This window comes from Oncorhynchus kisutch, linkage group LG4 (assembly GCF_002021735.2).
Source record: "Oncorhynchus kisutch isolate 150728-3 linkage group LG4, Okis_V2, whole genome shotgun sequence".
Lineage (NCBI taxonomy): Eukaryota > Metazoa > Chordata > Actinopteri > Salmoniformes > Salmonidae > Oncorhynchus > Oncorhynchus kisutch.
Window position 1 is genome coordinate 2,083,065 of NC_034177.2, and position 12,506 is coordinate 2,095,570.

General features: G+C 44.8%; 1 protein-coding gene across 1 annotated transcript in view; it reads left to right on the forward strand.

The window, feature by feature from the left end:
* The window catches only part of tmem131 (transmembrane protein 131), an 80,379-nt gene that overhangs the window by 38,164 nt on the left and 29,709 nt on the right, over positions 1–12,506 (forward strand). The window contains exons 10-15 of the mRNA XM_031822287.1: positions 18–123; positions 1,655–1,745; positions 2,090–2,243; positions 9,901–9,987; positions 11,780–11,932; positions 12,044–12,119. Of these exons, the coding sequence (XP_031678147.1) occupies positions 18–123; positions 1,655–1,745; positions 2,090–2,243; positions 9,901–9,987; positions 11,780–11,932; positions 12,044–12,119 (667 nt within the window). The remainder of the gene's footprint in view (positions 1–17; positions 124–1,654; positions 1,746–2,089; positions 2,244–9,900; positions 9,988–11,779; positions 11,933–12,043; positions 12,120–12,506) is intronic.

Below are 12,506 nucleotides of genomic sequence, written 5' to 3' on the forward strand. Positions count from 1 at the left end.
GGTGATTTTTTTCCCAGAGTATACGGACGACGCCATCCAACGAAGCCACCATCAATTTCAAAGCAATCACCCTAGAAGCAGGCGAGAGTAGATATACCAAAGTTGCAAGTATTAGTTTTGATGGTAAGTCTTGTGATCTTTGAAAATGTTAAATAAATAAAAAATTGAGAAACCTGAAATATTAACCACGGACCCAAAGACCATGACGTTTTTATTACTAACCTTATTTTAACCTTTCAGTTGGTGTCTTAGAAGAAAAGCTGTTTATAAATGCCATGCCGCAGTTCATTTTGGGCAATTCTGCACATTATGCCATGAAGGTGTAGAGAAAATGCTTGTTGTTTTTAAAGATTATACTGAACAAAAATATAAACTCAACATGTGAAGTGTTGGTCCCATGTTTCATGCTGAAAGAAAAGGTCCCAGAAATATACCCGCAAACCTTATTTTTCTAAAATGTTTTTTTTTACATCCCTGTTGGTGAGCATTTCTCCTCTGCCAAGATAATCCATCTACCTGACAGGTGTGGCATATCAATAAGCTGATTAAATAGCTTGATCATTACACAGGTGCACCTTGTGCTGGGGACAACTCTAAAATGGGCAGTTTTGTCACACAACACAATGCCACAGATGTCTCAAGTTTTGAGGGAGCGTGCAATTGGCATTCTGACTGCAGGAATGTCCACCAGAGCTGTTGCCAGAGAATTCAATGTTTATTCATTCTACCGTAAATGTAATTTTAGAGAATTTGTATGGCGTCATGTGGGCGAGCGGTTTGCTGATGTCAACGTTGTGAACAGAAAACCCCACTGCTACCATGGGGCAATGGTATGGGGTAGGCATAAATGGTGGACAACAAACACAATTGCATTTTATTGATGGCAATTTAAATGCAGAGATACCGTGACGAGATCCTGAGGCCCATTGTTGTGCCATTCATCCGCCGCCATCACCTCATGTTTCATCATGATAATGCACGGCCCCATGTCACAAGGATCTGTACACAATTCCTGGAATCTGAAAATGTCTCAGTTCTTCCATGGTCTGCATCCTCACCAGACATGTCACCCATTGAGCATGTTTGGGATGCTCTGGATCAACGTGTACGACAGCGTGTTCCAGTTCCCTCCAATACCCACCAACTTCTCACAGCCATTGAAGAGGAGTGGGACAACTTTTCACAGGCCACAATCAACAGCCTGATCAACTCTATGCGAAGCTGTCACGCTGCATGAGGCAAATGGTGGTCACACCAGATACTGACAGGTTTTCTGATCCACGCCCCAACCTTTTTCTAAGGTATCTGTGACCAACAGATGTATATCTGTATTCCCAGTCATGTGAAATCTACAGTTTAGGGCCTAATGAATTTATTTACATTGACATATTTCCTGTAACTCAGTAAAATGTTAGAAATCGTTGCATGTTGTGTTTTTATATTTTTCTTCGGTGTTTATTCTTTTAAACATTTTGTCGAGCTGCAGTCCCCACCCCCCCCCCCCCCCCCCCCGCCCCCCCCCCCCCGCCCCCCCACACGCGACGACCTCGACTGTAAAATACTCCTGCTTAAGTTATATTCAATATTTGTGACCTTCTCTTATCTATTGATTTAAGGTTCTTTTATTTTCTCTGTGATTTGTTACCAAAAGCAGAAAGACCGGTTCAGTTTTCTGGTAAAATAACAGTGAAGGAGATAAACTCGTCTAAACTTGAAGTCCCGTACCAAGCAGCGGTGCTACAAGGGTAGGAATTTGATTTCATCTTATTTTTTATTTTTTTGGACCGTTTACAAGATTTGAAACATTCATGATGTGTTTTAGATGGTAGGATACACATGTGTTGGTTCATTCATGACTCAGCACTGATTTGGTTAGGTCATAGTTCAATTATGTTCTTGTAGAGTCCAGTTTAAATACACTGTGGACGGAGATTATGTCTCGTCCTGGACATTCAATGGAGATGCTTTCTAGTTAAATAGTCCAGGACTAGGCTTGTACTGAGTCAGACTAAACTGGCCCTGTATTAGTCCCATCAGGTTTGATGTGATTTAACATCTACTGGTCTCCCCTCTCTCCTGCCCCTTCTAGCTACCTGGGCTTTGACCACACGGCCACGTTGTTCCACATCAGAGACAGTCCAGTAGACCCCGTGAACAGATCCATCTTCCTTACCAACGCCTTCAACTTTGCTGTCCGCATACACAACGTCACCCTGCCAGATGAGGTCAAGACCATGTTCAGCGTGAGTTCAGGGGCTGTATGTAGTGTCTCTGAGTAGCATAGGATCAGGGGCTGTATGTAGTGTCTCTGAGCAGCAGTGCTGATTTAGGATCAGGGGCTGTATGTACTGTCTCTGAGTAGCATAGGATCAGGGGATGTATGTACTGTCTCTGAGTAGCATAGGATCAGGGGCTGTATGTACTGTCTCTGAGTAGCATAGGATCAGGGGCTGTATGTACTGTCTCTGAGTAGCAGTGTTGATCTAGGATCAGGGGCTGTATGTACTGTCTCTGAGCAGCAGTGCTGATTTAGGATCAGGGGCCGTATGTACTGTCTCTGAGTAGCAGTGCTGATTTAGGATCAGGGGCCGTATGTACTGTCTCTGAGTAGCATAGGATCAGGGGCTGTATATACTGTCTCTGAGTAGCAGTGCTGATCTAGGATCAGGGGCTGTATGTACTGTCTCTGAGTAGCATAGGATCAGGGGCTGTATGTACTGTCTCTGAGTAGCCTAGGATCAGGGGCTGTATATACTGTCTCTGAGTAGCATAGGATCAGGGGCTGTATGTACTGTCTCTGAGTAGCCTAGGATCAGGGGCTGTATATACTGTCTCTGAGTAGCATAGGATCAGGGGCTGTATGTACTGTCTCTGAGTAGCCTAGGATCAGGGGCTGTATATACTGTCTCTGAGTAGCATAGGATCAGGGGCTGTATATACTGTCTCTGAGTAGCAGTGCTGATCTAGGATCAGGGGCTGTATGTACTGTCTCTGAGTAGCAGTGCTGATCTAGGATCAGGGGCTGTATGTACTGTCTCTGAGTAGCATAGGATCAGGGGCTGTATGTACTGTCTCTGAGTAGCAGTGCTGATTTAGGATCAGGGGCTGTATGTACTGTCTCTGAGTAGCATAGGATCAGGGGATGTATGTACTGTCTCTGAGCAGCATAGGATCAGGGGCTGTATATACTGTCTCTGAGCAGCAGTGCTGATCTAGGATCAGGGGCTGTATGTACTGTCTCTGAGCAGCAGTGCTGATTTAGGATCAGGGGCTGTATGTACTGTCTCTGAGTAGCATAGGATCAGGGGCTGTATGTACTGTCTCTGAGCAGCATAGGATCAGGGGCTGTATGTACTGTCTCTGAGTAGCATAGGATCAGGGGCTGTATGTACTGTCTCTGAGTAGCATAGGATCAGGGGCTGTATGTACTGTCTCTGAGTAGCATAGGATCAGGGGCTGTATGTACTGTCTCTGAGCAGCAGTGCTGATTTAGGATCAGGGGCCGTATGTACTGTCTCTGAGTAGCATAGGATCAGGGGCTGTATGTAGTGTCTCTGAGCAGCAGTGCTGATTTAGGATCAGGGGCTGTATGTACTGTCTCTGAGTAGCATAGGATCAGGGGCTGTATATACTGTCTCTGAGTAGCCTAGGATCAGGGGCTGTATGTACTGTCTCTGAGTAGCATAGGATCAGGGGCTGTATGTACTGTCTCTGAGTAGCATAGGATCAGGGGATGTATGTACTGTCTCTGAGCAGCATAGGATCAGGGGCTGTATATACTGTCTCTGAGCAGCAGTGCTGATCTAGGATCAGGGGCTGTATGTACTGTCTCTGAGCAGCAGTGCTGATTTAGGATCAGGGGCTGTATGTACTGTCTCTGAGTAGCATAGGATCAGGGGCTGTATGTACTGTCTCTGAGCAGCATAGGATCAGGGGCTGTATGTACTGTCTCTGAGTAGCATAGGATCAGGGGCTGTATGTACTGTCTCTGAGTAGCATAGGATCAGGGGCTGTATGTACTGTCTCTGAGTAGCATAGGATCAGGGGCTGTATGTACTGTCTCTGAGCAGCAGTGCTGATTTAGGATCAGGGGCCGTATGTACTGTCTCTGAGTAGCATAGGATCAGGGGCTGTATGTAGTGTCTCTGAGCAGCAGTGCTGATTTAGGATCAGGGGCTGTATGTACTGTCTCTGAGTAGCATAGGATCAGGGGCTGTATATACTGTCTCTGAGTAGCCTAGGATCAGGGGCTGTATGTACTGTCTCTGAGTAGCATAGGATCAGGGGCTGTATATACTGTCTCTGAGTAGCCTAGGATCAGAGGCTGTATGTACTGTCTCTGAGTAGCCTAGGATCAGGGGCTGTATGTACTGTCTCTGAGTAGCATAGGATCAGGGGCCGTATGTAGTGTCTCTGAGTAGCATAGGATCAGGGGCTGTATGTACTGTCTCTGAGTAGCATAGGATCAGGGGCTGTATGTACTGTCTCTGAGTAGCATAGGATCAGGGGCTGTATGTACTGTCTCTGAGCAGCAGTACAGCCCCTGATCAGTACATACAGCCCCTTTTAAAGTCCTACCTGTCCCCCCGTCCCCCCCCCCCCATCCCCCCTGTCCCCCCCGTCCCCCCCCCCTCAGTCTATGTAAAACACTGCCGTTGTTAGAATCTTAATTGAACAAACAGAACTGGAGTTATAACCCATTTTCAGATTAAATAACTCACAGACACTAGAGAAGCTTAACCAAGTTGAATTGTTCCCAAAGGGTTGACACAGCTGTAACTCAGACACTGACATGGCTTCCCCTGGGTGGAGTCTCCTCCTTATCTCTAAACATTGCCTCATTCTTGCTAAGCAGGGAACTAAGTGATATGAGCCTTCAACGGTTTCTCCCCTTATCAGTACTGTCACGTTCCCTGAACTCAACCCCTCCCAAGCCTCATTATGCCCCCCGCCCTCATGTCTCACTATGCCCCCCCCCTCATGTCTCACTATGCCCCCCCCTCATGTCTCACTATGCCCCCCCCCTCATGTCTCATTATGCCCCCCCCCCCCTCATGTCTCACTATGCCCCCCCCCTCATGTCTCACTATGGCCTCCATTATGGCCTCCTCGTGTCTCATTATGGCCCCCCCTCATGTCTCATTATGGCCCCCCCTCATGTCTCATTATGGCCCCCCCCTCATGTCTCATTATGCCCCCCCTCCTCGTGTCTCATTATGGCCTCCATTATGGCCTCCTCCTCGTGTCTCATTATGGCCCCACCTCAAATTAACTCAAAGAATATCAGAATATCGATTTTACAACAGTCGTTAATTAATCAGTTTCCTCTACAGTCTCGTTTTGAATGTCGCATAATCTGGGAATCTGCACGGACCCGGGTCTCACCAATGAGTTCGGACCCGGGTCTCACCAATGAGTTCGGACCCGGGTCTCACCAATAAGTTCGGACCCGGGTCTCCCCAATACGTTCGGACCCGGGTCTCACCAATGAGTTCGGACCCGGGTCTCACCAATGAGTTCGGACCCGGGTCTCACCAATGAGTTCGGACCCGGGTCTCACCAATGAGTTCGTACCCGGGTCTCACCAATGAGTTCCACACCAATCTTAGTTGAGTATTTATTTACTAGAAAGCTAAAATGATGATAAAAGATACACATACACAAAAAACACATTCTAGACTATTGATTAGAACTTAGTATAACGGGCCAACACACTATGGCACGTGTTACCCACAATGGGGATTTAAAAGAGAGAGAAAAAGAGAAAAATTATACATTTGGGTGAATTTGTCAGCTATGCTTATTTTAACCCTTGCCCCAAACTGCCTCTCTTATGGGTCAGAATATAATGATGCAGTTACGTGTGGGAGGTCTCAGATGGGAAGCTCCGCGTGGGTCGTTTAGGCTTCTCAATGACGCACTTCTCCGGCGCAACTCTCTGGTTGTCCTCACGATGTCAGTGTCCTTTTGGCTTAGTGGTCTGATTCCTCGCCCTTGCTCTGGAAGGGGTCTTCTGAGGACAGACAGCTATGTAGCTCAGAGCTCACAGCGTAGGAATGAAACAGTGTAGTAACCACAATTTGATGGAGAGTGGAGGATAGGTGGTCCGGCTTGAATTCACCCACTTAGACACAGCTACTCATCCGTAGCTTGGGTAGAAAAATATTTCTTTGTCTTCAACCTTGGGTTGAGTTTTGGTTTTGTTTACTTTTTTAGACCTTGGCTGCAGCTCGGGTCACTTAGTCTGATCTGTTACTTCTTCACTCACAGGTTTTATACCCTCGGGGCAGAGGTGGGCGTAACCGCCTTTAGGGCAATTCTCTGGGCGTACCAAGTTAAGAGGCAAGATCTAGATTTGACTCAAATCCAATTTTAGACAACTAACTTCACATTTCATCTTTACCAAAACATTCTCTTTGATTTGGACATTTTCCATACAACGTACAATGTATAAACATCTAACATATACTAGGTCAACTGTTGACGTTACAATATATTCGTAATAACGTCATCTATTAACCTTTAATAACACATTAATATAATAATACATTTTCATATTCCATCCATCTATTCCATCTATCGTCATGACCATCAAATGACATACATTTTCATAGTCCATCTATCGTCATGACAACCATTGTGGCTGACGGAAACCATTGTTCCAAAGTCCCTTTATTTCATGTTAATGTTCTGAGGCTGGGTCTCCATAGTAACAGGACAAAATAATTTGTCTGTGGCCTAAGATTTACCAGGGGCGTGAGGGGTCATAAAACCCCCACATCTAACCACATCTAAAAAAAACACACCCCCACATAAAAACCCCACATCCTAGCCCTTGAGATCCCTTCTCCTCTGGTGGTCATTGGTAACCTGAGCCGAGCAGGACAGTCATGACACCGATGAGAACTGCTAGCCATTGGCTGTTAACAGCTGAGAACTGCTAGCCATTGGCTGTTAACAGCTGAGGACTGCTTGCCATTGGCTGTTAACAGCTGAGGACTGCTAGCCATTGGCTGTTAACAGCTGAGAACTGCTTGCCATTGGCTGTTAACAGCTGAGGACTGCTAGCCATTGGCTGTTAACAGCTGAGAACTGCTAGCCATTGGCTGTTAACAGCTGAGAACTGCTAGCCATTGGCTGTTAACAGCTGAAAACTGCTAGCCATTGGCTGTTAACAGCTGAGAACTGCTAGCTAACTGGCATGCACAAAAACAGTCAACATCTTCGGGAGTACAGTCCCCCAGAAATCGTCTGAATCTCCTGCTAGTGACAAAAGTAAGAACTGCGCTGTCTGAGAGGAGAATAATTATTGAACCTTTCTAATGGTATATTATCCACAGATTGTGAGCCAAAGCTGAAAACCTTTCCTACCAGTATTATTTATTGTGTCTATTACTATGTCTTTCCAGATCGCACAGCACGGCTATTTCTAAGGTTAATTTTCAATGCATGTTGTGTTTTTTGTTTTGTTTTACCATTCCTGAAGCTGTGACCAGAAACAAGGAGGGGCAATACCAGAATATAAATGACATACAGAGGGGCAATACCAGAATATATATGACATACAGGGGTAATACCAGAATATATATGACATACAGAGGGGCAATAACAGAATATATATGACATACAGAGGGGCAATACCAGAATATATATGACATACAGAGGGGCAATACCAGAATATATATGACATACAGAGGGGCAATACCAGAATATATATGACATACAGAGGGGCAATACCAGAATATATATGACATACAGAGGGGCAATACCAGAATATATATCACATACAGTGGGGCAAAAAAGTATTTAGTCAGCCACCAATTGTGCAAGTTCTCCCACTTAAAAATATGAGAGAGGCCTGTAATTTTCATCATAGGTACACTTCAACTATGACAGACAAAATGAGAAAAAAAAATCCAGAAAATCACATTGTGGGATTTTTAATGAATTTATTTGCAAATTATAGTGGAAAATAAGTGGGAGAACTTGCACAATTGTTGGCTGACTAAATACTTTTTTGCCCCACTGTGTATATATAGCATTCTGTTGGTGGCAAGAATTTGATATAATAATTTAAATACTAGGTGTTGAATCAAGTATAGTTTTTGTACCAGTTCATAAACCATCAAACTTCCCATTTATTTTGCAACCTCTATGGTTTAGCTGTCAGCATTTAATCCTCAGATGAAACCGGTATTTTTAAAATTTTACCTTTTATTTAACTAACACAAAACCACCGACTAAGAGGAGTTGACTCAGGCTACTGGTTGTTAAACCACTGACTAAGAGGAGTTGACTCAGGCTACTGGTTGTTAAACCACCAACTAAGAGGAGTTGACTCAGGCTACTGGTTGTTAAACCACCAACTAAGAGGAGTTGACTCAGGCTACTGGTTGTTAAACCACCAACTAAGAGGAGTTGACTCAGGCTACTGGTTGTTAAACCACCAACTAAGAGGAGTTGACTCAGGCTACTGGTTGTTAAACCACCAACTAAGAGGAGTTGACTCAGGCTACTGGTTGTTAAACCACCAACTAAGAGGAGTTGACTCAGGCTACTGGTTGTTAAACCACCAACTAAGAGGTGTTGACTCAGGCTACTCTTTGTTAAACCACTGACTAAGAGGAGTTGACTCAGGCTACTGGTTGTTAAACCACCAATTAAGAGGAGTTGACTCAGGCTGCTGGTTGTTAAACCACTGACTAAGAGGAGTTGACTCAGGCTACTGGTTGTTAAACCACCAACTAAGAGGAGTTGACTCAGGCTACTGGTTGTTAAACCACCAATAAAGAGGAGTTGACTCAGGCTGCTGGTTGTTAAACCACTGACTAAGAGGAGTTGACTCAGGCTACTGGTTGTTAAACCACCAACTAAGAGGAGTTGACTCAGGCTACTGGTTGTTAAACCACCAACTAAGAGGAGTTGACTCAGGCTACTGGTTGTTAAACCACCAACTAAGAGGAGTTGACTCAGGCTACTGGTTGTTAAACCACTGACTAAGAGGAGTTGACTCAGGCTACTGGTTGTTAAACCACTGACTAAGAGGAGTTGACTCAGGCTACTGGTTGTTAAACCACCAACTAAGAGGAGTTGACTCAGGCTACTCTTTGTTAAACCACTGACTAAGAGGAGTTGACTCAGGCTACTGGTTGTTAAACCACTGACTAAGAGGAGTTGACTCAGGCTGCTGGTTGTTAAACCACCAACTAAGAGGAGTTGACTCAGGCTACTGGTTGTTAAACCACCAACTAAGAGGAGTTGACTCAGGCTACTCTTTGTTAAACCACTGACTAAGAGGAGTTGACTCAGGCTACTGGTTGTTAAACCACTGACTAAGAGGAGTTGACTCAGGCTACTGGTTGTTAAACCACTGACTAAGAGGAGTTGACTCAGGCTACTGGTTGTTAAACCACTGACTAAGAGGAGTTGACTCAGGCTACTGGTTGTTAAACCACCAACTAAGAGGAGTTGACTCAGGCTACTGGTTGTTAAACCACCAACTAAGAGGAGTTGACTCAGGCTACTGGTTGTAAAAAAAAAGAAATACAAATCACCACACGCCCAATAAAATATAGTCAACAATAACTGAATGGTTAAACACTGACGCTTCAGCCCACATTGCCTACTTCTTAGTCATCACCTCTCCAGCTGTTTTGGGGTGTGAGTCAACTCATACTCTTTACTGTCCACTGGTTGTGCAATACGTCCTTTAAAACAGCATGTACTGTTACTATGTGCCATCATGATGAGTGATGTTTTGTTGTTGCCTGATCTGAGATCTGTTTGTGCCCTCTTGATAACTCCTGGGGTGATGTGTTATGCCACATGACCAGAGAACATGGCTACAGCACAAACAGATCTAGGACCAGTCTTAAGAGGTTTTTCTTCTGTGTTTTTCAGATATTAACAATCCCAGTGAAGGCTGTGATAGCAGTGGGGAAGCTAAACAGCTATCCTGAACACATCATCCTACCTCCATCCTTTCCTGTGAGTAACTTTTGTTAAACCAGCATCCTACCTCTAGCCCTCTGTTAAACCGTCATCCTACTTCAAACCCTCTGTTAAACCATCATCCTACCTCTAGCCATCTGTTAAACCAGCATCCTACCTCTAGCCCTCTGTTAAACCGTCATCCTACTTCAAACCCTCTGTTAAACCATCATCCTACCTCTAGCCCTCTGTTAAACCATCATCCTACCTCTAGCCCTCTGTTAAACCATCATCCTACCTCTAGCCCTCTGTTAAACAAGCATCCTACCTCTAGCCCTCTGTTAAACCGTCATCCTACTTCAAACCCTCTGTTAAACCGTCATCCTACCTCTAGCCCTCTGTTAAACCAGCATCCTACTTCAAACCCTCTGTTAAACCATCATCCTACCTCTAGCCCTCTGTTAAACAAGCATCCTACCTCTAGCCCTCTGTTAAACCATCATCCTACCTCTAGCCCTCTGTTAAACCGTCATCCTACCTCTAGCCCTCTGTTAAACCATCATCCTACCTCTAGCCCTCTGTTAAACCAGCATCCTACCTCTAGCCCTCTGTTAAACCAGCATCCTACCTATAGCCCTCTGTTAAACCATCATTCTACCTCTAGCCCTCTGTTAAACCGTCATCCTACCTCTAGCCCTCTGTTAAACCGTCATCCTACCTCTAGCCCTCTGTTAAACCATCATCCTACCTCTAGCCCTCTGTTAAACCAGCATCCTACCTCTAGCCCTCTGTTAAACCAGCATCCTACCTCTAGCCCTCTGTTAAACCATCATCCTACCTCTAGCCCTCTGTTAAACCATCATCCTACCTCTAGCCCTCTGTTAAACCATCATCCTACCTCTAGCCCTCTGTTAAACCATCATCCTACTTCAAACCCTCTGTTAAACCGTCATCCTACCTCTAGCCCTCTGTTAAACCAGCATCCTACTTCAAACCCTCTGTTAAACCATCATCCTACCTCTAGCCCTCTGTTAAACAAGCATCCTACCTCTAGCCCTCTGTTAAACCATCATCCTACCTCTAGCCCTCTGTTAAACCGTCATCCTACCTCTAGCCCTCTGTTAAACCATCATCCTACCTCTAGCCCTCTGTTAAACCAGCATCCTACCTCTAGCCCTCTGTTAAACCAGCATCCTACCTCTAGCCCTCTGTTAAACCAGCATCCTACCTCTAGCCCTCTGTTAAACCATCATTCTACCTCTAGCCCTCTGTTAAACCGTCATCCTACCTCTAGCCCTCTGTTAAACCGTCATCCTACCTCTAGCCCTCTGTTAAACCATCATCCTACCTCTATCCCTCTGTTAAACCATCATCCTACCTCTAGCCCTCTGTTAAACCATCATCCTACCTCTAGCCCTCTGTTAAACCATCATCCTACCTCTAGCCCTCTGTTAAACCATCATCCTACCTCTAGCCCTCTGTTAAACCATCATCCTACCTCTAGCCCTCTGTTAAACCATCATCCTACCTCTAGCCCTCTGTTAAACCATCATCTTACTTCAAAGGTGCTCCGCGTTGCTCCGTGCGTAAGAACAGCCCTTAGCCGTAGTGTATTGGCCATATACCACACCCCCTCGTGCCTTATTGAGTAACAACAGGCACAAGATCAGATTGCTGACATTCCAACAAGCAACACAACATTCTTACAATGTAACTCTTCACTGTCTTGAAATGACACGTTAGGTGTTCAAACAGTGTTATGGTATGGTAGCTTGCCATGTCGCCCTGCCCTGACGTGTCTGTGTGCCTGTTGGTGCCTGTGTTTGTCCTCTCCTCTCTGCCCCCCCAGGGGAAGATAGTTCACCAGAGTTTCACCATCCAGAGTTCCTTCACCCAGAGAGCGAGACTCCGACACATCCGTTCCCTGACAGAAGACATTCGGTTCTATTACAAAAGACTACGTAGTAACAAGAATGGACTGGAACCTAGATGCAAGTCCAAGGTAGACACACAGGTTCCCACTGGAGGCTTTAGTTCAATAACATCATTCTGAACGTCAACATTTATGCAGCACAGAGCTTAATGGCACCAATTTATTTCCCTGTTTTTGCAGGTTGCTAATATTTATTTTGATGCCAGTTTGCAGTGTGTCGACCACTGTTATGTGGGGTTGCCGTTTGTTCTGAAATGTGAGTAACTTGGACGTCTCATGATGTAATTTGTTAGTTTTTTTCACAGAAAATGTTAAATCCTCACACAACCTGCTACTTAAAAACATCTAACCTTGACTCTCAACTTCAGCTGTAAACTATAATAATGTGAATGACCGTCTAACCTTCAGCTGTAAACTATAATAATGTGAATGACCATCTAACCTTCACTGTAAACTATAATAATGTGAATGACCATCTAACCTTCACTGTAAACTATAATAATGTGAATGACCGTCTAACCTTCACTGTAAACTATAATAATGTGAATGACCATCTAACCTTCAGCTGTAAACTATAATAATGTGAATGACCGTCTAACCTTCACTGTAAACTATAATAATGTGAATGACCGTCTAACCTTCA